At 35.5% G+C, this 22,294-nt stretch overlaps 2 protein-coding genes and 1 long non-coding RNA gene across 5 annotated transcripts; 2 read left to right on the forward strand and 1 right to left on the reverse strand.

Annotated features, from left to right (window-relative positions):
• The first annotated feature begins 6,132 nt into the window (after positions 1-6,132).
• Positions 6,133-10,951, forward strand: LOC112272671 (trafficking protein particle complex II-specific subunit 120 homolog). The gene is made up of 2 exons (XM_024500654.3): positions 6,133-9,680; positions 9,857-10,951. Exons 1-2 carry the CDS (start codon positions 6,434-6,436, stop codon positions 10,042-10,044), a joined length of 3,435 nt encoding a protein of 1,144 aa, XP_024356422.1. The 5' UTR covers positions 6,133-6,433; the 3' UTR covers positions 10,045-10,951.
• Positions 10,952-13,188: 2,237 nt separating this feature from the next.
• Positions 13,189-16,350, forward strand: LOC112272649 (uncharacterized). Of its 3 annotated transcripts, none has more exons than XM_024500620.3 (3): positions 13,189-13,842; positions 14,722-15,145; positions 15,450-16,350. In XM_024500620.3, exons 2-3 carry the CDS (start codon positions 14,747-14,749, stop codon positions 15,669-15,671), a joined length of 621 nt encoding a protein of 206 aa, XP_024356388.1. In that variant the 5' UTR covers positions 13,189-13,842; positions 14,722-14,746; the 3' UTR covers positions 15,672-16,350. The 3 variants fall into 3 exon arrangements, with proteins under 3 accessions (XP_024356388.1, XP_024356389.1, XP_024356387.1); XM_024500621.3 differs by having other exon boundaries at positions 13,189-13,424; XM_024500619.3 differs by having other exon boundaries at positions 13,189-13,361.
• Positions 16,351-19,693: 3,343 nt separating this feature from the next.
• On the reverse strand, positions 19,694-21,051 carry LOC149987374 (uncharacterized). Its single transcript, XR_016498556.1, has 2 exons — positions 20,908-21,051; positions 19,694-20,318 (listed from the first exon to the last, which is right to left on the reverse strand). It is a non-coding gene; the product is annotated as an uncharacterized LOC149987374 (long non-coding RNA).
• Positions 21,052-22,294: the final 1,243 nt, after the last annotated feature.

A 22,294-nucleotide genomic window follows, 5' to 3' on the forward strand; every position in this document is an offset into this window, starting at 1 on the left:
ACTAGACTTATGACTTTTTACTGGATTAATTTCACTCTTAATTATACTTTTAGAGAAGTCAAGGATATGAGAAATCCAATCTATGCAAGGATTATATTTTTCTAACCATAATAAATCTAAAATGACTAGATTAGAGGAAGATCTAATTATCTTAAAGATTATACAACTATTATGACCATTTATTGCTACATCTATAGGAAGCATTTTATGAATAATATTTCTAGAAGACAATGGACGACCATCTATGACTTCTACATGAACAGGTTTGGTTTTTGTACTAACAATATTTTATGACTTTTAACAAATTCTATGTCTAAAAAATAAGCTGAAGGTCTTGAATCTATCAAAGCGAAGGCTTTATAATTATTAGGTCCTAAATGTACATCTACTATAAAACAAGGAGATGGTTCTAAATAGAAGATAGGACCTTCATTAAAAATTGTACAAGATTCCAGCCGCATGGTCCCTATTGTAGCTAGACAATTTTTTTTTTTTTTTTTCGAGATATTGTCTTTTTTGATAGATGTGCTTTATATTTTGTGATTTTGTCACTTCTTTGGACAATGTTGAGTAGTGTGTTTAGGTTCTCTATAATATAAGCACATTCTTTTTTGACAACGGCGAGTCTTTTCTTATTTGGTAAGAGGTTTAAAATGTATCACATCATTTTGCATATACCCTACTTCTAAATGTATGTGTTGAGGAGATGTTGGTGTTGCCATCGATTTGTAGTAACATTGAGGCCCATTTGTGCAACTCTCAGATCAAAATTTAAGAAGTTGATTGTCATATTTCACAACAAAGTCAATTGCTTGATTCAATGTTTGAGGATCATGTAAGTTGAGTATCAATTTCTTTACTTTATATTATAATCTATAGATAAATTGGCTAAAAAGTGTAGCATCATTCTACTTGATATCAATTGTAAGTTGTCAAAACTGAAAAACATATAATGTTATAGATTGATTATTTTATCGTAAAATACGAATCTTGTTAGTTGTAATACAAGTTGCATTATGTTGTCCATACATGGACCAAAATTTTGCCAAAAATACCTTCAGATTATCCAATATTAGATCTCATCATTCAAGAAAAGATGAAAACCACGATAGTGTTGAACCTGAAAGAAGTGTACCAATGAATCTAACTTGTGATCTTAGAGTTGGATAGCTTTGAGGTTGAAGTTCAATCACAAGTTGTACTTGATTGATAAACCCTCGAAATTTGGATCTTGTACCATCAAACTTCTTGGACAAAGCAACTCTTGGATCTCTAATACTTGAAGGATGTTCTATTGTGGATAGAAGGACAAGATTTGGTACAGATGTTAAAGCAATTCTAATCATCTATATATCCTCACTTCCTGCCATTATAATTGATCCTTGTGGTGGTAAGCTAAGTTGATGCATTGCAAGCATCAACTCCTTCAAATACTCTTGCATTTGTGCCATTGTACTCTTCATTTCAATAAGTTTTTCCATAATAACAATCAGAAAAATATCTAATACCACTTAAGAGAACTAAAAAAAAAAGACTTTAGGATAAAGAAAATACTAAGAACAATATCAGTTGAAAAGAGGATAATCCGCAACTTCTAATATATTTATGTCTTATCATAGAAGGAGGTAATTCACTCTTAATCAAGATAAGACAAAGCTCTAATATTGTAAGTGTACTCTTGTCAATTTGTCAAGGACATGAACTAAAAGATGATGCATAAACCAATGAAATCCATGTTAGAGAAAGAGTAATAAAATAGAAGTAAAGAAGTACATATATTAAAAAGAAGCTGGAATGGCTTATTGCCAAAAGACAAGAAAACTTGAGACTCTTGAAACTAGACTAGAAGCAAGAAAGGAGTTAATAAGAGTGAAGAGGGCTTTACTCTTATCTCTATATATACTATCTAACTAAGGGCTATGTGGTGATATTCTATAGGATCTCTAATATGTGTTGACTTTGTAGGACACATGCCTTGACTTATAAGGCAAGTTTTTCTTCGTGTAGACCACATAGTTAGCTTGGTCTTTATGCTAATAATATGTGTGGCACATGGCCAACTTGCTAACCACTTTTTTAACCCAAAATATCAATTATAGACATGTATAAAATCAAAGCAACGTCTATGAAGCTTTTAGAAAGCTTCTATAGAAGATATTGTAGAATTAACTTACTTCTACTTACTTCTACTTACTTCTATCTATTTATACAGGTAATTACTAGCTTATATGTCTATGTCTGTGACATTAGGTTGATCAAATGTTGATTGGCATAGTCGACAAAGTTGATTTACAACAAGCACTAATTCCTTCATTTTTTTTAGAAGTATGTGATATAAATTTCTTCATTACTTATTTTTTTAATAATTAAAATAAATTAAAACTTCCTAGATCATAATATTTTTTTAAAAAAAAAAGGTTTAAAAAATTAATATTAATTAAAAAGAAAATAATCTACAACCACAAAATCATTTTGATAATTTTAAGAGTAAAAGTATCATAATTAATAAATATAAAACTTCAATTTTGTATATGCTAGTCTTATTAAATTTTCAATGATATCAACCTAGAAAAAAATTAGAAAAAACTTATGTTTCATATTAGTAAAAAAGAAAAAAATAAATAATTAAAAAATATTAAAAAATAATATTAAAATTTCTACTATATATAAAAATAAAAAATAAAAATCTTGAATTAAGATTCATAGACAAGAAATATTTTAACTAATTTAAAGATAGCATCAATATTATTTTTATATTTAATTATTACAAAATAATTATTCAAAAGTTCTATAATGAATATAAGATATTTGATTCAATTTTTTAAGCAAGATGTTGTTTTTATGCAAATCTTTTTTAAATAAAATATTTTAAGATAAAGTTATATAGCTACATATTGAATTATGAAGAATCTACAAATCTATTTTATATCAAGAAAATCTTCTTTGATGTCTTAAGAATTTTTTTTTATTTAATATATTTTTATCTTCTTCTATTTATTTTATTATAAATAAATAATATATAATCTATTTATAAATAATTTTATTTATCTTAATTCTTATTATATAATTTGATAGATCAATAGAATATAAACTACTTATTACAATCTATAGATTATTTTATAAACTTGTAATATTTTTATTTTTTGACACGAAAACAAAATATGCCTAGTGTATTGATTAAATAGAAGTTATAAAAGATTCCTTATCATCCAATATCTAAGAAGATGCATAGAAGGGTATTACTTGAAGGAATTGTCATTACATTTGAAGTTGTTGCACTTGCATGCATTATCATACCACCTTGTAATATGCTATAATTTCAATTAATTACCATGTGCTATTTAAAACATAACATCTCTTTTGACATTCAAGATTTATCTCATCTTTTGAAAAAGAAAGTGTTTTATTCTAGGTATTTACTTGTTTTCTTTTTTGAGAATTTCCAATTAAGTTTATCATATTCTATAAGCCCTTGCTTAAGTAGAATTCTAGTAAGAACATTATTTTATTCTTTATTTTTAAATTTAAATTTATTTCTTTGATTCTAAATGGCTTATAAGAAAAAAACGCTTAGCAATGACCAAATTTGTTTTTACAAAAAAATATTCTAACATCTCCAATTCCAAGTTTTTGGAGTTTATTTATATAAAAGAAAGATGGACCAATCCAAAAATTTCTAAGCTTAAAAGCACTCTCAAAACCTATTGAGAATGGTTTTTGTCTTAAAGAGGAAACACATTATGCTATAAATATCAATGAGAAGACTAACTTCACTTCTCTATGTGTTAATTGTAATGCATTTGTCCCAAATAAGCCATATGAGCATATCTTCTTTACAACAATGGAATTGGATCCATCTTGTGTTGAAATTAATGTACAAAAAAACTAGAATAAATAAATTAGGAGAGATGTTATATATTTAAGGTACTTACTAATAGATTTTTTTCTTTGAAAGAATAAAAATGCTTAAATTTGTAAATTTGTAAATTTAATCTTTATAAAATAATGGAATTTGAAATAATAAATTAAAAATATAATGAAATAAGAAAGAATATAATTTTAAAAAGAATATATTGAAGATGCTTTTAAATTATATTTTTTATTTAAGATTTAGCAAAATAAGATAAAATCTGTAACATAAGAATTATTTAATTAAAACTCAACATTAAATGGATAAGTAAACATTATAAGGATTAAACGTAATCAGAAAAAAGAATTGAAAATAAAAAATTAGCCAATACAAGATATGCTTAGATATTAAAGACTAGTTCGAATTGGTAAATGAGGCCACCAAGCACTAACTTTAATTTGCTAGAGGGGGACTAAAAGCAAGATGAACAATTTGAAGTTATTAAACAATTGATCCATTTTAAAGTCATTATTGTCTTATGAGCTAATAGGTGTAGATGAAACTATAGAAAGTTCATTGGATTAATATTAGTCTAATTGGAGCAACAAAAAGAGATTATAGAAGAACATCAAGAAGGTAATTAAATACAAGTTCTTTCATAAAAATAAATAATTTTGATACAACATGTAATAAATATGCATTGTTGATCTTGATTTGTAAACAATTTGATAAATATATAGATGTTTTGTATATGAATTGTACAATTTATAATCTTTCAATGAGTGGATAAATCTAAATTAACATTAAAATTAACATAAAGTAGCTAAATTTAGTAAAAAAATATGTATTAAAATACTATTTTAATAATAATGATCTATAAATAGAACCATTTAAATAAATAAATTATATATATATATATATATATATATATCTACACACATAAGAATAAGCAATTTATTTCTTGACAAGTTGATGTTTATAGTAAGTTTGTTGTGGATAAAGTTCAATAAGGTTATAGAAGCTAGAAGATTTTTGTTTTCATGTTGTGTTTTTAATTAACAATAATGAGTTGTTACTTTGTAATTTTTGTTCTATCTTTAACTTTGTCAAATCCACAATTCAATAAGGTCTTAATAGCTACATTTTTTTTTAAACTAAGATAATATATAAATAGAATACACTAAATAGTTTTAGATCATTACTTCTATAAGTTTGTGTTAGAAGGTATGCTAAATTGGATCTTTGGTTAGATTTAGACTAAGTGTAATAAAAACCCAAAAAATTTACAGGTAATGACATGTTAAATTCCTATAATGGTCAGATGGTCTTTGAAATTCTATTTATTTCAAAAGATTTGAATCTAAGTAGTAACTCTTAATATTTAACCAGTTGTAAGTCTAAGAAAATTGGAAGACTTTTAATAAGAAATTAATTTTAGAACTGTATTTTTAAAAATTGTAAAGCTTGTTGTAGTACACATATTCTATGTAAAATATAATGAATATCAAAAATTGATTTTTTTCATAAAACAATTCAAACCTATGCTGTACAATTTAAAATTAATGTAATAAATCAACTATACATACATACATACATACATATTAAATTATTCAAAGGTAAACCCAATATTTTAGATATGATTTTCTGTATTGCTTTCAAAATACTTCTCAGTAGGTATGCGATTTATTGTTATTAGTACTATTTTTTGTAACTTAATTTGATTTGATTTATTTTTCTTGTATGTTCTAATGGAATTAGAGCAACACACAATTAACCAACCATAACTGCCTTCAACGACACACCCATCATTAATTTACATTTGTTAGATCAAACAACACTTTCATCATCCCATGCACCACCAACTTCTACTCATTCCACACACACTTTGTGAATACCATATCACCTCTTATGTTACAATCTCACTAACAACTCCCTAATCCACAAATGCTCCATTAATTTCAACAAACAAACTCTTATCCATCTATACACATACTTGTAAATAAACCAGTCTTGTTCATCCTCGTTTCATTATTATTCTTACTACTACTACACAATATTACTAGAATAATAATAATAATAATAATACCATTGTCATGTCATTAATTAACATGATTCATGCTCCGTTGATTCATCAACGTCGTGTCCCTCAATGCGATGAAACCCTAAAAGCGCTGCGACCTGGGCACTTGCTCACGACGACGACGAAAGGAATTGCGATGCAGTTGTCGCACGATCATGGCGATGGCGATGGCGATGGCGAGACCCGACCCGCACTGCTGAGCTCCATTTACTCTCTCGCTCTCTGCCCCTCTCTCAATCAGTGGCAGCTCTAGTGCTGCTGCTGCTGCCACTATTTCTACTACCGCAGGGCGTTGTGGCTCAGCAGCGTGGCTGCCGTGGAGGTGGAGCTTGCTTCGGTGGAGGATTGGCTGGCATGAGGGGCGGAGGAAGGGCGGGGGGCACCATGGGGGGGCTGTGAGACAATTTAGTGTGTCAGTGTGTGTGTGTGGTGGGGTTGGTGTAGTAGATCCGGGCATTCGTGGTGGTCATCGGGGAGGAGGAGGAGGAGGAAGGGGGACGACGATGGAGCCGGACGTGAGGGTGGAGGGCGGGAGTATTATCCGATTGGCAGTAGTGGCCACCGGAGAGATGCCGCCATCGCATTTCCGGGATTATGTGGAGATGTTGTTGCAGCATACGAAAATCCCGCTGTCGAGCGTGAGTCCCTATTACACCGAGCATCAGAAGAGTCCTTTTTCGCAGCAGCCATGGGACACGGGGAGTCTATTGTTGAAGTTTGTGGTGGGCGGGGCGACGAGCAGTCCCTGGGAGGATTTCCAGACGCACAGGAAGATTTTAGGGGTGATCGGATTGTGTCATTGTCCGCTCACGTCAGAGATTAGTTCTGCGTATGAGCAGTTTTTGACGATCTGCAAGGCGTATCCATCCGCGCAGGTGATGCGATGCTTTGCGTTTCATCCGACACCCGCGCAGATGGACTTGGACGAAGAGAAGAAGAAAGAGTTTCTGGTGATGTTCCCGTCTGCAGATCGGCAGCAGCTGAAAACTCACATGCAGACGCTTATGCAGGATTTCTCCGCGTCGTTGCTGATGGCTTTCGAAAGCTCGGTGCTGCACCTCAAGCCTGTGCGCCTCGTCACTCCTTTGGATTCTCAGGTTTCGCTCACTTCTGACGAGGTCAATAAGAAGAGGAAGTTGGGTCGGGTGCAGAAAACGATGGGGGATTATTGCTTGCTTGCAGGATCACCGTTAGATGCCAATTCGCATTACTACACTGCTATTGAATTAGCCCGGCTCACTGGCGATAATCTGTGGCAAGCAGGAGCCATTGAAGGTTACGTGTGTTCTATTGTTCTGGATCGAGCTGGGGATAAGGATTACCTGTTGGAGCAGGAAGTGCAGTTTCGATATTCGGAGGTGATCCAGTTGTACCGCAGGGCAACGGCTCTGTCTTTTGAATTGGAGGCAACTCTAAAGCTCGCGAGGTTTCTCTGCAGGAAGGAGCTTGCTAAAGATGTCGTTGAGCTAGTGATGGGAGCCGTAGAATGGTCCAAGGGCTTGATGGATGCTAGCGATCGATTGGTGGTCAATGTCGAAGCAGCTCGAATCTTTGCTGCGATCGGCTACAATCGCAAAGCAGCCTTTTACGGACGGCAGGTGGCTTTGTTGTACCAACAGCAGCACAGTCATTGGGCTGCCGTTAGTGCCCTGCAAGTGATGTCGCTCACTGCCGAGTCTTACAAATGCCCCAGTAACAAGGCGGAAGCTAAAGACAGACAATTGGGTGAATGGAGCACTTTGCAAATGGACGTATTGTATGATGTGCTCTCTGCTGCAGTTCGTGCAGGAGATGCATTGGCTGCTTGGAATGCGGCTGCTCGATTACTCAGGAATCATTTTCCTCTCATTCCACCAAGTTCGCAATCAACCTTGGCAACTGCTCTTTCCACGTCTGCCAAGCGCCTGGACCCTGGGACGAGATCGCCCGACCCAGGTATTCCGTTTGTCAGATTACATTCCTACACTGCAATGGCAGCGGACAGGGAAATCGTAAAGCGAACTGTGAACGCGAACGAATGGTGGAAGGGACGCACTTCAACTGGTCCATTCATATACACTCCTTTTGCTGTAAAGGGTGATGCTAATACTAGAATTCCAGTCACATGGGTTGTAGGAGAACCCGTGGAAGTTTTAGTGGAGCTTGCCAACCCTTGTGTGTTCGAGGTTATTGTTGATAGCATTGCTCTGTCCGTGGAGCACAAAAAATTTGAGGCTTTTCCTGTTTCGGTCACACTCCCTCCGAGTTCGGGTCAAGTTGTGTCACTATCTGGATTACCTCTTGCAGTAGGGTCGCTCACGGTGAGGGGTTGTATCGTGAAGTACTTCGGAGTAATAACAGAGCACTTATTTGAGGAAGTCAGTGAATGGGGTTCAGTGAAAGGGACAGCATTAGTGGATCCCTTTCGAAGTGGCCACAAGGTTCGTCAGCCTGCTCAGTATGAGAAAGTGGAGGTGGTCCCGCCATTGCCTCTGCTTGTGGCAAGAGTTGTGGGTGGAGAGGGAGCCGCTGTTTTGTACGAGGGTGAAATTAGAGAGATGCAAATTAGTTTATCCAATGCTGGTGTAGTCCCAGTAGTGGAAGCCCATATGACATTGACGGGCAAATACCAGCAGCATGTGATGTGCATAGGACACAGTGTGCTGGAAGATGCTCTACCGTTGCCCCCGGGTGCCACAGTAGTTGTGCCAGTGACTTTGAAAGCTGGTGCACCTACGGCTGATATAGATTTTCGTAATCTGGTCAGGCCCACGAAAGATGCTGCAAGTCCTATGTTAGTTATTCACTACGCAGGGCCGTCGGTTCCAGAAGGGGTAGAACCACCTCCTGGTAGGCGAGTAGCCTTGCCGCTGCAACTGCATGTCTTGAAAGGCCTTTGTCTGGTCCAAGCGAAGTTTTTGTCTATGGAAGTGGCAGCTAATATCAGCAGCTCACTTCCCGACTCTGTTGCTTGTGAACAACTGTCGGAGGGTGGAGAAAGTCTAGTAAAAATGGACCCTTATAGAGGTAGTTGGGGTATGCGGCTTCTTGAGCTGGAGCTTTGGAATGCAACGGATGTGCTGTTTGAGATAGTCGTCACTAGCAAGGATGCTGGAGAGGGAAGCAGATTGGAAGATGCTGAGTGTTTATACCCTCCTACAAGGATAGACCGAGATTACGCTGCTCGAGTGCTTATCCCCTTGGAACACTTCAAGTTAGCTGGCCTGGACAAAGCTAGTCTTGCACGAGCATCTATACGGAAAGAGTCCATCCTTAAGTCCAAGGATGGAACAGACCGGCAGGCTAAAGCGGAGCTTAACGCAGCAATCGAAGAACTTAGTTCTAAAATATGTGTGAGATGGACATCCGGTCGTAACAGTGCTGGAGAATTGCCGATAAAAGATGCTCTTAGAGAAGCTCTGCAGGCATCTGTTCTGAAAATCCTATTGCCTGATCCTTTAACATTCGGTTTTCGACTTGCGAAAACCTCTATTTCAGCTCCCTCACTGAGAAGCGCTAGAGACAGTGGTGACCTTGATAATCTTCCCGGGTCACCTAGAATAGGACTGCAGAAGGTGGAAGCAGATGACGGAGGTCTAGCTGCAGATAACAAGGGCGGAATTGGTGTTCGAGAATTGACACCCATCGAAATGTTGGTCCGGAACAACACGAACGAGTCCGTCAAAATGACACTTAGTGTTACCTGTAGGGATGTTACGGGTACAAGTTGCATGAGTGCTGCTGGTGCTAAAGCGACAGTGCTCTGGGCTGGTGAATACTTACTGACAATCATGCAATTGGATTTTAGATAGTTTCATCTGGTTGTAGTTTTGATTTCTCTTGTATCTGTCAGTTTATGTGGACAGTTGATGTCCTTGAGGAAATGGGCTTTGTTGGTATGCAGGGAATCGTCTTAATCTTTCGACAATGTTGTATTGTGATGGTAGGAACGCTTGATGGAGTGGATGTGGAGGTAGGGGCTCTTGGGGAGGCCGTGCATCGGTTTGCCCTCTGTTTCTTGGTCCCCGGCCAATACACATTATTGGGTTCAGCTGTGATTGATTCTCAGCCTACTCATGAAGCCTTAAGCTACACGGGCCCACCCTTTGCAGTACATGTTGTAGAAACCAGCTAATTTTTTCTTTTCACAGCTCTGCGACTTGAACTGCATGTGGAAACACCCATCCATAGTGGCTCTCTCACGCAAAAGTCCGTTCTGTCCTGTCCTGAACTTGTAGCGTTCTCAAAAGCTGTGCCAACTCGTATTTCAAGCTGCCTGACATGTTCAGCTCTAGTGGCAACGATGTGGTACGAACTCACAGCTCTATTTCAGCTGCCCAAGTTCTAAAGAAAAGAAATGGAAAAGCAGGAGAGGTTAAACGATATCTCTGTTCTGAATTTCATAATTCTGGGTGGATACTCCCCAGAGATAGTTTACTCATTTTTCTCCAGTAGCCTCAAGGGAAAAAGTGGAATGGTAGTATTGCCTCCGCTTGCAGGCCTGGTGCAGGTTTACGTACAGAACGACATTAACGCCGTCCTGGGCTGTTATAAACATTGTTGATTGAGGGTCGGCTTTTGATAAGGGGAATAGGTTTGGAATCTTTGACTGGTCGTGGGATCTTTAGGTACAAGTTCCTTTTCTGGGCGCGAAGCTCGGCACAATCATTTTTTCTGCACTGCAAGGAGCCGGAAGCATTCCTGTCCATCAGCAGAAACAGCGGATGCAGGTTTTTTCCTAACGTAGTAGACTCAAGCGTTTCATTTTGATTCTACTCAGTAATTGTAAGTCTCTGAAACCTATAATCTGATGTTGATCACTGTAACATAGAGGTTCTGGTGAAGACTCCGTCCAGTACTCAGCCTCACTTTTTGTGAAGCAAGCCAGAAACTCCTTGGGAACTTTCAGATAATGTTGTTAAGAAAATTCTTTAATCCCGTAAGGGTCAATAGGTTAGCTTTATGTTGTGGAATCTATCACAGTCCACACACATATGTAATTGTTTTTAGCTTTTTAAATAACAAAAGAGTTTGAGCGCTAATTGATATTTATAATGTTTATATATACACATACATACATATAAACAAACATATGTATGTTAACTAAATCAATACAACAAACAATTTTTTTTCTTTTTTTTCTTCTGTGAATCATATAAATATATTTGTAGGAAATTTTGCTGATTTATGATTGTTGTCTTGAATTTTAGTTAACTCAATCATGTAATAAGAAATTTATCCATGATTTAATAGAGATCAATCCGAACAAAATTTGATGACTGAATAAAATATCAAAATTGTTTGAAAAGTTGAATTGTACAGAAAACCAGGTAAAGATTTAATGCTGAGTCAAATTTTACAATACATGCAACTATTTGTAACCTTGTAAATTGAGAAAAGTTATTAATGATTTAATATGAAGATAAGAGCCAACAATTTATAATTTCTGCATACATCAACTAAGTTCTGTATCATTTTTAAAATTTAAACATACATATATATAAACTGTAATATGTAACTCTCAACGTATTTTCAATTGAAAGGATTGAATAAACTATCATCTATGATTGTTTAATGTAAGCAATGATAACAATCAATTCTTGTATATTTTTACTCAATGTAAAATTTGGTCAGTTCTTGCCTACACTGCATTATATTTAGAGTGATTCTAACCACCGCAATTTGCCATCTATCACACATTATCATAGTTTTTCTCTTGTCACCACAATTTATTCTTATTAATTTTTTTATTAAAAATAATTATTTTTGTATGTAATTTGAAAAATAAAATAAAATAAAAAATGTTAGAAATGTTACTAATTTATTTTTAATTGCAATAAAATAAATTAAAGAAGTATGTCAAGTGGGTGGCAGGTTGTGGTAGCAATAGCAAAAATTGTAATGACATTAGAAAGACCTTATATTTAAGTACTTATGCATATGCTTTTTGAAAGGAAGAGAAAAGAAAAGAAAAAGAAACATTGAGAAATTTAAATTAATTTTTTATAAATTATTTATGACTTAATTTTAAATCTATTGGATTTGTAGTAATAATATCAAAGTTCATTGTTTCATTAATTCTTTGGACCTATGCACACATCTGTGTGTATAAACATCACAACTTCTAAATAACAATGTTTTTTTTTGCGAGTTGTTGTATAATTTGATATTTACAACAATTTATTTACAGACTTAAAATATTAAATAATTACAAAGTAATATTTACAACAATTTAAATAATTTAATCTTTTTTTTTTAAACTGCAATACCATCTCAAAAATAGCCAAATTTTTGTAACCATATTCATACTGTATAGTATTTACAGACTTAAAATATTAAAAAATACAAAATAAATGTACCAGTTTTTTCAATTTGATTATTTGCTTTTAGAATAATTTCTATACATGCTTATATATGTATATGTCTACATATATTATAATAATTATTATAAGTTTATAATAATAAAAAAAAAAATATATCCATTTTATAGGCTCTTCTTATTGTGTGCTATCTTGAAAAGCAAAGCTTCTAAAGTAGAGTGTTTTTTTCCATGAAGCTGAGGATCTTTGTGCGGCTTTTGTATCATGAACATATAAAGTGGATTTTTACATAAAAAGACCCCCTTATGCACAAATAATTCAAATCCTTATTTCAAAAATAAAATTCCATCTTTATTAACCAAGATAAAAGTTACAACTAAGGGGTTTCTTACTTAGGGGACAAGGTGAGGTGTCACAACTTTTCAATCATTTGATAAATTATTTATTTATTTATTTAACAAAAAGACCTTTGAATTTCCACCCTTAAAAAGATTTAAAAGTTGTAGCTTCTCTCCTTGTCCTCTAAAACTAAAGTTGCTATCTTTTCCAACTCAATTGTTTCTTACACTTGTATATATCAATTTTTATAATTGCTTTCATCTCTGCCTTGAAGTTCTCATAAACTGTTATCGTTTTGGCCCATAAGAAGCTCCAATGTTAAAGCAATAATAAAAACAGTACCTTTTAAAGTAGTTTACACAGTTCTTTCACACCCAAAATAAGAAGCACGGAAATCAATGGGAAAAATCTAAATTCAACATCCAACCATCCAACAACAACCTCAAATTTAGACTCCAGCGCGCGCACGAAACGTTCGAATTTGGCTGACTGGTCGCCACGTCGGCGCCGACGTGGCGCGGCATTAGGAACGGAAGCGGTAATAGGAGGTCGATGAAGGGGAAAGGGGGGCCGAGTCTATTTCTTGGAAGGTTTAGAGGGAGGGAGGGGGGAAAGGCGCTTTCGGTTCCGTTTTTCAAGCATCGTCGTCGCTGCTTCTGCTTCTGCCACTGCTACTCCTACTTCTACTATTACTACACCAGCGTTGCTTTGCTTTGGGCGGGCCTTCACCGCGTTTACACACTCCATTGATTGATCCACCGCTGTCTCCGACCTCGCTTCCGCTTGCTTCGAGGTTCTGTTTCCTTGCGCCTCGCTGGTTCTTCTATTGCTCGGTTTCTCGTTGCTGGAGACCAGGGTTGCCTTCTTCTTCTTCGTCTTGTTCTTTCTCTGTTTTGAGATTTCTGGGTTGATCTTTGAGGGCGACCAGTGGTGTCATGAATGTGAGGGAAGCGGTTCAGTGCAGAGGGTTCCGAAGGTGATTCTGGGTAGTGAGTGCCCTTCTTTGTGGGTTGGGTTGTGAGGGGGTGAAGGAGTGTGTTGTAGGACGGCAGAATCCGTGTAGAGGTTTGGCGGGGAGATCCGAGTTGGGTGGGAGTGAGTTTTTTGTTCATGGGATTCCTAGGGAAGAGTCTGTGAGATGAGTTTTTGTGTCAGGTTTTTTAGCGGCGACGTCGTTGTGAGGTGTTAAGCCTATTTTTGTAATTTCTTTTAAATATATTATTTTACTGGTATAATTGGGTGGAGTGCGTGTTGAATTCTTTGGATCATTGAAGGTATGGTGTGTTGCTTCTTATGGAGATCTGGAGTGTGGAGGAGAGTGTTTCAGCATCAGCGAGATTTGCACTGAATGTGCATGTTTTTGTACTTTACCTTGGAGAAATTAACTCACACTGAATGGGCTGAGCTACTTTTAAGGGCATTTGGACTGTTGCGCGATTTCTTAGAAATACTTTAAGGTGTAAAGGTATTTTGTTACTGAGTGGGAACACAGGCCGTGGAACTTGCGTGTTGGTCGCGCAGTTTTCTGCGGCCTCTTGCAGTACCTTTCTCTTTGAGTCTCCCGTGTTAAATGGACTTGTGGCATGGGACAGAGAAAGGCGGTCTTAGTTTGGTGCAAATGTAAATGTATCATTGGAGAAATAGACACACATTAAAGCCGTTTGATGTTGGGACGGTCTCATTGTTCATTTGTTTGTGTCCGTGTCGCTCTGCATCGCATGCGACTTGGAGGGTGTGATCGCTGCATGTGTTTTGTTTTGAAATTTGTGTAGAGTTTTCGTTGGCCTTTTCCTCACATAGAAATCTTAAGTTCACTAGGACGTAGGTAGAGAGGAACCTCTTAGTGTTGAGCTTACTCAGAACCAGAAGTCACGGTGCGATTTGAGACTAGGCTACCTGCCAACTGTTCAAGTCTACTGTTTTTCTCTCTCCCTCATACTCACATGCCCAAGTGCATGCGCGTGTGAACAGACAAAGAACAATCTGTGTCGAGATAAGATGCACGTGTTTGGTTTCCAGATTTTGTAGAATGTCACAGTTGCAGGTTCCATACGTGTTCAAAAAAAATACCCGTGCATGTCATGTCTTGAGGTGATTTCTGGTGTGTTCAAACATGAAATTCAGACAATAATGAGTTGTGTTTGTGGTATCAGGTAGTTGACTCAAAGATCGGCTGCAATGGGGCGAGGTTTTAGAGGACATATTGCTGTGTGCTCGACGACGTTGCTCCTGACTCTAAATCTGATTGTTCTAACTGGGGGCATTGCCTCAGTTATCCTCATGTTTCTCATTGAGAATCAGCCAAGCCGGGCAGCATGGCTTATTATCATTGCCGGTATTTTCACCATTGCTTCAGGTCTAATAGGTCTTTGCTCAAGTACTAGACGAGGTTGTTTCACGCTTCAGCTTGTACTACTGGCCTTCTCTGTGATTGGTCTATTGGCGACTGCCTTTGCAATCTTTTCTAGACCTACACAAGTTCGCAATGCGTTGGACAAGCCGACATACCAAGTTGATACCACCAAGACGCTCCTTACGGTGTTGAGTGCCGTTACATTTTTCACGGGCTGTGTTCAGGTAATCTATATGTGAATGTGAACGGGTCAATGGAAATAGTTTGATAAGCATGGGTGCATGTATGATTATATTTATTTCGAAGCACCAGACGGAGTTTTTTTCACATCAGGTGAATTAGGTCGCTACTTGTATTTATTGTTTCTATGACTCACTAGAACAAGAATCCAAGTTGAATCTGCCGGTTAATGAAGGGTGTTTTGTAATTTTGTTAGTGTGATTTATGAATGGAGGCTTCTCGATCAGCTCGTAACTTGAACTTGTCTACAGCGTTGTTAAATATTAAAAATTCGCGTGCTGTATGTAGGGTGCGGTCTTGACATTGGGAATATGCGTGAATTGCTGCGATTTGAACGACTACTACGAAGATATTGAGATGACTCGATCGATGAATGCCAAGGAGGCGAAAGAGGCCGATAAACGAGCGGCTAGAAAAGAAGAGTCAAAGTCTACGCAGCTGGCCGAGCAAATGAGGGAAAAGTACGGGAAGTGGACTGACAAAGGTCAAGGCGGCGCTGCTAAGAAGTAAACAAGGGGTGGCGTAAGTTGTTGATATGTGAAAAGTCATAGCTCCGGCCCTAGTTTTCACTTTTAACTACCTGACATGATCCTTTTAGTTAAGGATACTCTTTCGTATGTTTATTGCTGTTCGGCAATTTCCATTACAGCTATGAATGTCATTGTGAGATTTTTGAAATTCTTATTAGAGTGGTGATTGTGCAGTAGAATAGGGGAAAGTAGCAGTGTGATCGTTGGTGGCGGGTGTCCAAAGCCTGTCTCAGTTTCCTTATCTTCGCACCGCAGTATTGCCATAGCGTTGATTTGGAAATGTTTTTTTTTTTTCTTTAAAGTGTAGTTATCTTTTAGACCTGTCAGGATTGTCTTGTGAGGCTCTTATAGAGCTGGGACATCTGCTTCTAGTCTGCATCACTCTTATATTGAGGACATGGGTGGTGGCTTGGGTAGAAACACGTAGTTTGACAGTTTAGGTTTTTGACTATTAATGGGTTTAGCCTATATCCTAAAACTGCAGGTGCGGGTTTTATTGTTTTGGGTGAGTGAATGGCATCGCTCTGACAGGCATAGGTAGTCTTGTTTGAGGGAAACATTTTCTCAGAAGTGAAGGGTATTGAAGGTATTGTAACATGATCGATCCTTACTTTGGATCTATGCAATGGTCTTTGAATAATAGCCTCATTCAATGCTCATCTTAATCGTCATTCCAAAACTTCGCTGTTTTACGATGATACAAGCTTCGTTTTCTCGTTTCCATTGCTTTGCTTAAGCTGTCTATTCGGTTTACAGTAGAGCATTTGTTCTTCACTCAGGCTGTAAGGGCACTTCTACATTCGCGTGTGCTTCACCTACACTTAGGATGATACCTACTCCCTCAATTATGCCAGCCTAGACTTCTTATGTTGGAGACGCAGGCGACAAGACAATGTGCAGCGACACGATTGCAATTCTTTTCACAGTCGAGACACCGAAAGCCCACGTCCATTCATGATCAGGACCGCATTTCAGCCCCTTAAAATGTGATAATTCTCTAAGGAACAATTTACCCTATTAGCTTTTTGTGTAACTACCGCAGGAATCACTGGCTCAATTCTGGCCTGAAGTCACACGTCCAATGTAGCTTAGGCCTGGCGGTCTGCTCTGTATTGGTAGAAAACTATGAGCATGGTACTGCAGAACAGTGAAACAGTGCGTCAGGAGTAAGGGAATACATCAATAAAAACGACATTAGCACGAATGAAAACTAGCAACCGGTTAACAAGGTATATTACAACAACATGAAACGCATAATCTTCGAAACCTCTTTCGCACCCACTTTGGGGTTCATGAGGAGTGTTGTAGCAGCAATTGAAACATGATTTGCATTGTACGCATAACAATCTTATTATGATGCCAAATACTATTTTATTATGATTATTATTATGATTATCATTACAATCTTTGACGTATGATTGCTTGAAACTTTGTCAAGAACCAAGTACCAATAAGCATCCCAATATTTTACAGATGGTCAGTTCTTAATCTCTTGGATGAAGTTACTACGGTTTATATTTTGCTTTGGATTGAAACTATTTCAAGATATAATTGAGATAAGATAAGATTAAATGTACTAACGAAAGTTTGATTAGCTTAATTTAAATAAATTACTGTACATTACATGAAAAGTTTAGCTAGGGAAAAATCAATAAGCATAATATGGCTTTCTTCAAACCCCTTTAAATTTTCTAAAATTTAGCTTGCCTTCACATGCTTAAAATTTAATTCTTTCTTGGATTTTTGTAAGGATACATACCAGATTTTCAGTTTTATTTTCATATGAACTAAGATTTTTTAAAATGAGAATTCTGTGTTTTTATTTTTATTTTTATTTTTATATATATTTTTTGATGTTAGTGTGATATCACTTTATATTATAACTACTCATTTAATTCTAAATTTAAAATAAAAATAAACTAAATCAAATGTATGCACATGTATATTTGGCAAGAATCTTACATTTGGATTTGAAATATTGGTAGTTAATAAAAATTTCTTTACAAGAGTTATAAAAAATGAATATTTGATTTGATTGGAATAGATGGGCACTTGTAAACATTCAATAATTTTGATTACTCGTGTAATATATATATATTAGAATCTAAAAGGTAAAATCTAAAGTTTTGAAAAACTTAAATAGATAATACCATATGCAATATCAAATGAAAATATTAATATATATAACAATACAAAATAAAAATTAGCATACCAATACATAAATACATAAAAATATTTTTTTAATTATTTTAATTGATGGGCATAAAATTAACAATAAGACATGTAGATAAAATATATTTCAATATCTTTAGAGATTTTTTTTTTAAAAAAAAAATGTGAAATTATTATATATAACATAGATTTTTGCCAAACAAGAATTTAAATAACGAATATGATGTAAACCTAAGTTATAAAATATGGCAATGAAGAAATATAATAATAAATCAAATATAATTGATTAGAATAAAAATAATTGATAAAAAACCACAGTTTTGTTATTTGGAATTGCAATTGGTTAATAAATATTCCATGCTTCTATATTATTATGTTTGTTTGATTTTTGTTTTCTAATTATATTTTAAGCAATTAATCTTGTAAAGAAGTTGTTTATAGCTAAATTAGTTGTAATTAGGTAATTACATTATATAATATTTCTTTTAAAAATTCTTGTTTAAATATATAGTGGTTTTATGATTTAATTTATTTCAATGTAATATAATGTATTGGTATTTTTACTTTTTAATTTAAATTATAGAAATATATATATGATTCAAGTTAGTTATATAATGTTTGTCTAAGTTATAAGAGATAATCTGAGCTTTAAGTTTATTTTACCAAGCATCATTAACCATGTATATATATATATATATATATATATAAGTCATTGCACAAAAATTAATTTATGTTATAAAAAATTTATAAAATTCTAAATTTTATATTTTAAATATAATTTGGCATTTTTAGCTTATTTCTAAAATATAGTGAGAGTTCAAATATTCTTAGTTGAAAATAAAGAATTTTTAATTTAATTTTTTGTACTAATGAAACAACTTACAAGATTAATAAAAATATATTTATTCTGGTATGTTAGTATTATGGAGATAGATAAACTAAAAAAAGAAGCAAATTACCAAACAAGCATGAAAAGAAATTTTAATTAACTATGCTGTATTTTAAAAAGTTAAGCAATTATTAAAGGCAAAATATTAGTTTTATTTGTTGAATGTCAATAGTTGTTTCAAAGAGATATAGTTCTACAAAAGAAAATCATCTAAAAGAGTTTTTGATACTAATAGTAACCAACATATTAATGTCATTGGCAAGATTTTAAAAGATAGTTTGTATTTTTTCAATTTATTATTGCATATATCAGGCAAAAAATTTGGTACTTTTATCAATTGTGTCACCATACAAGAAATAAAAGCTATGCTTATTATTTTTTATTATAAAATTAATAGCCTTATATAAAATACGAAAAAATACATTTATTCAAAAATCCAAAATTTATAATTTTTATTAATAAAATAAAAAATGAATACGTTGAAAATAAAGACAAATGAAAAGTTAAAAAAAAGTTCAATATTTTTACATTTAATTTTTTTTTAGTAATAGTGCTTCTTCTTCTTCTAAATTAACTTTGTTTATTTCTCTAATACATTGAAATATATATTTTTATATTAAATCATACCAGAAAAGACCAAAACATTTCTAAACGTGTGATAATGATTAAGAATTAGATTCTTTATTAAAATAAAAAAACTGACTATTTTTTATTTTAGCTAAATAGGTTTCTTACAAATTTAGAGGCTAAAATAATATTGTTGCTTTTTCCATGTTTAGCATTGTATTTTAATAGAATTTTAGTACATAGTTTTTCTCAAGAAATTAAAACTTAATTTGATAAATTTTGAAAAAATCCTTGTTTATATATATAGATATATACATATATACACACACACACACAGTGAAGATTAAATTTCATGTCTTTAATATAACCACATGGAACCAGATAATAAAATTCTATTGCAAAACGGTTATAAAATCACGATCGTCTCTCTGCCAGTACATCAAACTGAGATGTGCGAGCGCTGCTCATAGGGGCGAGCTGCAATCCCTGGAAGGCCAAAACTAAATTCTTTAAGAGATTCTGAAACTGAATTTATGCTCATTTTTGCAGTTCAACAACTTGGAATGCACTGGGTACTCACTGATCAGCTCCAGAACAAAACTATGCTCAATCTTCTGGTGTCTTGGAGTTCCTTCGTCATTTTTTGTTTTATCTCATACACAGCAAACACAGTAACAGGTACTGCATACCAATGTGAAGGTTTCTTCCTTGCGATTTTGCAATGGCATGATCCAGATGATGGAGACAGCCAGCTCAACTCCACAAAACTAATGAAGAAATACTCGTGATTGCAACCTCATCCTAGTTATGCCATAAAATCTGAGTGCACTGGGTAACAGCAGGAACACAGCACCTGGCAATGGACTCAACACCATTGGTATCCATGGTGCCTTCCGTGCGAATTATCTTCAAGCCTTACTTTGTGGTAGCTGAGTCGATGAAAACCCCATCAACCACTTCTAACTGCGCACCGCTCGCTCGATTCCACCGTGCTGCAACCTAACATTTTTAGAAGATCGCACAACTTTAAAAAAACTCCTAAACCTTGGGTCAGTCCTCGCATCATTCGAATGTCTAATAATACCCGAGCATACACCGGAGACATAAACTGCTGGCTTTCAACCGATTCGATAATGTTGAGTCACGAGCTTGCAGTGTCTTAGCCCATCGGCTCTCACAGTGCGCAAAGATTCTGTGTGCATGTGCACTAGCTTACCCTTGCGAGGATATCAGGAGCCCATAATTATCAACAATGTTGGACATCGCGTATCAAACTAAGAGTATTCATCAGCCCGATTATGGTAATCATATTGCAATGAGATTATCGTTATCATTGTAGGCTAGTTCTATTACATGAATGACGAGTGCTCTCCAAATCAGTGTTAAAAACTGGCACAATGACACTCACACAATGCTAGTGGCGGCGCAGTTCTAATTCGTTCGTATATGAATTACACAGGATACTACTCATTTTTTGTGAACACCAAGAGATAACCTAGGATGCGCCCTTGAAACTCAGTTATTCAGAAGAGAATGAATGCGTTTGAAGACGCGTGATGCTTATATGCTAAGGCCTCGAAACTGGTACCTGGTACCCTCCCACGAAGTTTTACGACACTCTCGTTAACTTCATCCAACTCACTTAAATTCCAATCCAGGTCCGTTCGCTGCGCTCAGGAGAGATATTGTAGGAACTACGCCATTTTCTAATGCAAATTGCCACCTCTATCTTTCGCCGCATTAGCGTGGTAATTGCATTTTACTCAAACCCTAATTTCAATCAAGGGTGACGTGGAGCAATGAGCATGACATGGAAAAGTCATGATGATTCACAAGCATGAGATGGCATTGGGGCTGACTTGGACGAGCTCATGTTGACACGTCGTTGAGGTGACGTGGAGCAGACGAGGTGGCTCAGCGGGGGAGTGGCATCGTGCGAAGCCACAGGAAAAACGCGTTCGCACTAATTCGAAGGTGGATTTCGCTGCGATGAGAGAGTGATGGTAGATTAGACGGAAACGTGGTGCTGATTCAGGATGGTCTAGTTTGTTAGATCCATGTTGAAATGTAGCAGTTCTAATGAGTCCCTCGCAAACTACCATCCAAATTCATCACAATGTTTTAAATTTTGGGCACATCGTACGGTGCATAATTCTGTGGGTAAACTTGAGTGCGACAGACAGTATATCTCAAGGATTGAGAGGGCTGAATCCTGCAATCCATGTTGCTGAGGGTGATGAAGACTGACAAAAGCAGATTCCTTTCAGGCTGAGAGTGAGCGATATGCCTTAACATGGCCTAGAAGTTACATGGATTTGGGTGCCTTGATAAAATCAATTGTAGATAATAAGCTTGTTTCAATGGAGAGTGTACAATTCCTAATCCTTGAGCTTGTGTATGAAAGTGTGATAGACAAAGTATCAAGATACATTCAGAAGTTTTCTGCACCACTAGCGAACACCCAGCGAGCAAGTATTTTTGCGACATTTTAAAAAACAGCTGAAGTACTTCCAGTGACGTTGGCATTTACCACAATTCACTACATGAGGAAAATCCCTGCATTCCAGTTAGTAGAACGACGTCATCCACCTTGTAAACAATGATTGTTTATGCTCAAATACTGCAGATTTACGAAACGAAGCTCGCAATCGAACGAAAACTAGCAGTCAATGATTAGTGCTCTTTATATAACATGACGATATACATGCAACAGTCTCGAATTCACCCACGCCTTTCGTTTGCGAACAGATGTATTCCGTTCCTAAATGAAGACAAAAAGAGACCAACACTCTTGAACGTCAGACACCATCCTCAACGCTACATTGAATTGAGTAAAGTTTAATGGATGTATAACAATTCATCATCATTATTTGCAATGTCAAGAAACCTTAACATTTCCAGAATGCCATTGGAAGTAACAATAACTTCTCAAGTACACAAAATCTCAAATTTTTACCCATGTGTTTGGACTGACA

Source organism: Physcomitrium patens, chromosome 19 (assembly GCF_059467195.1).
Source record: "Physcomitrium patens ecotype Gransden chromosome 19, ASM5946719v1, whole genome shotgun sequence".
NCBI lineage: Eukaryota > Viridiplantae > Streptophyta > Bryopsida > Funariales > Funariaceae > Physcomitrium > Physcomitrium patens.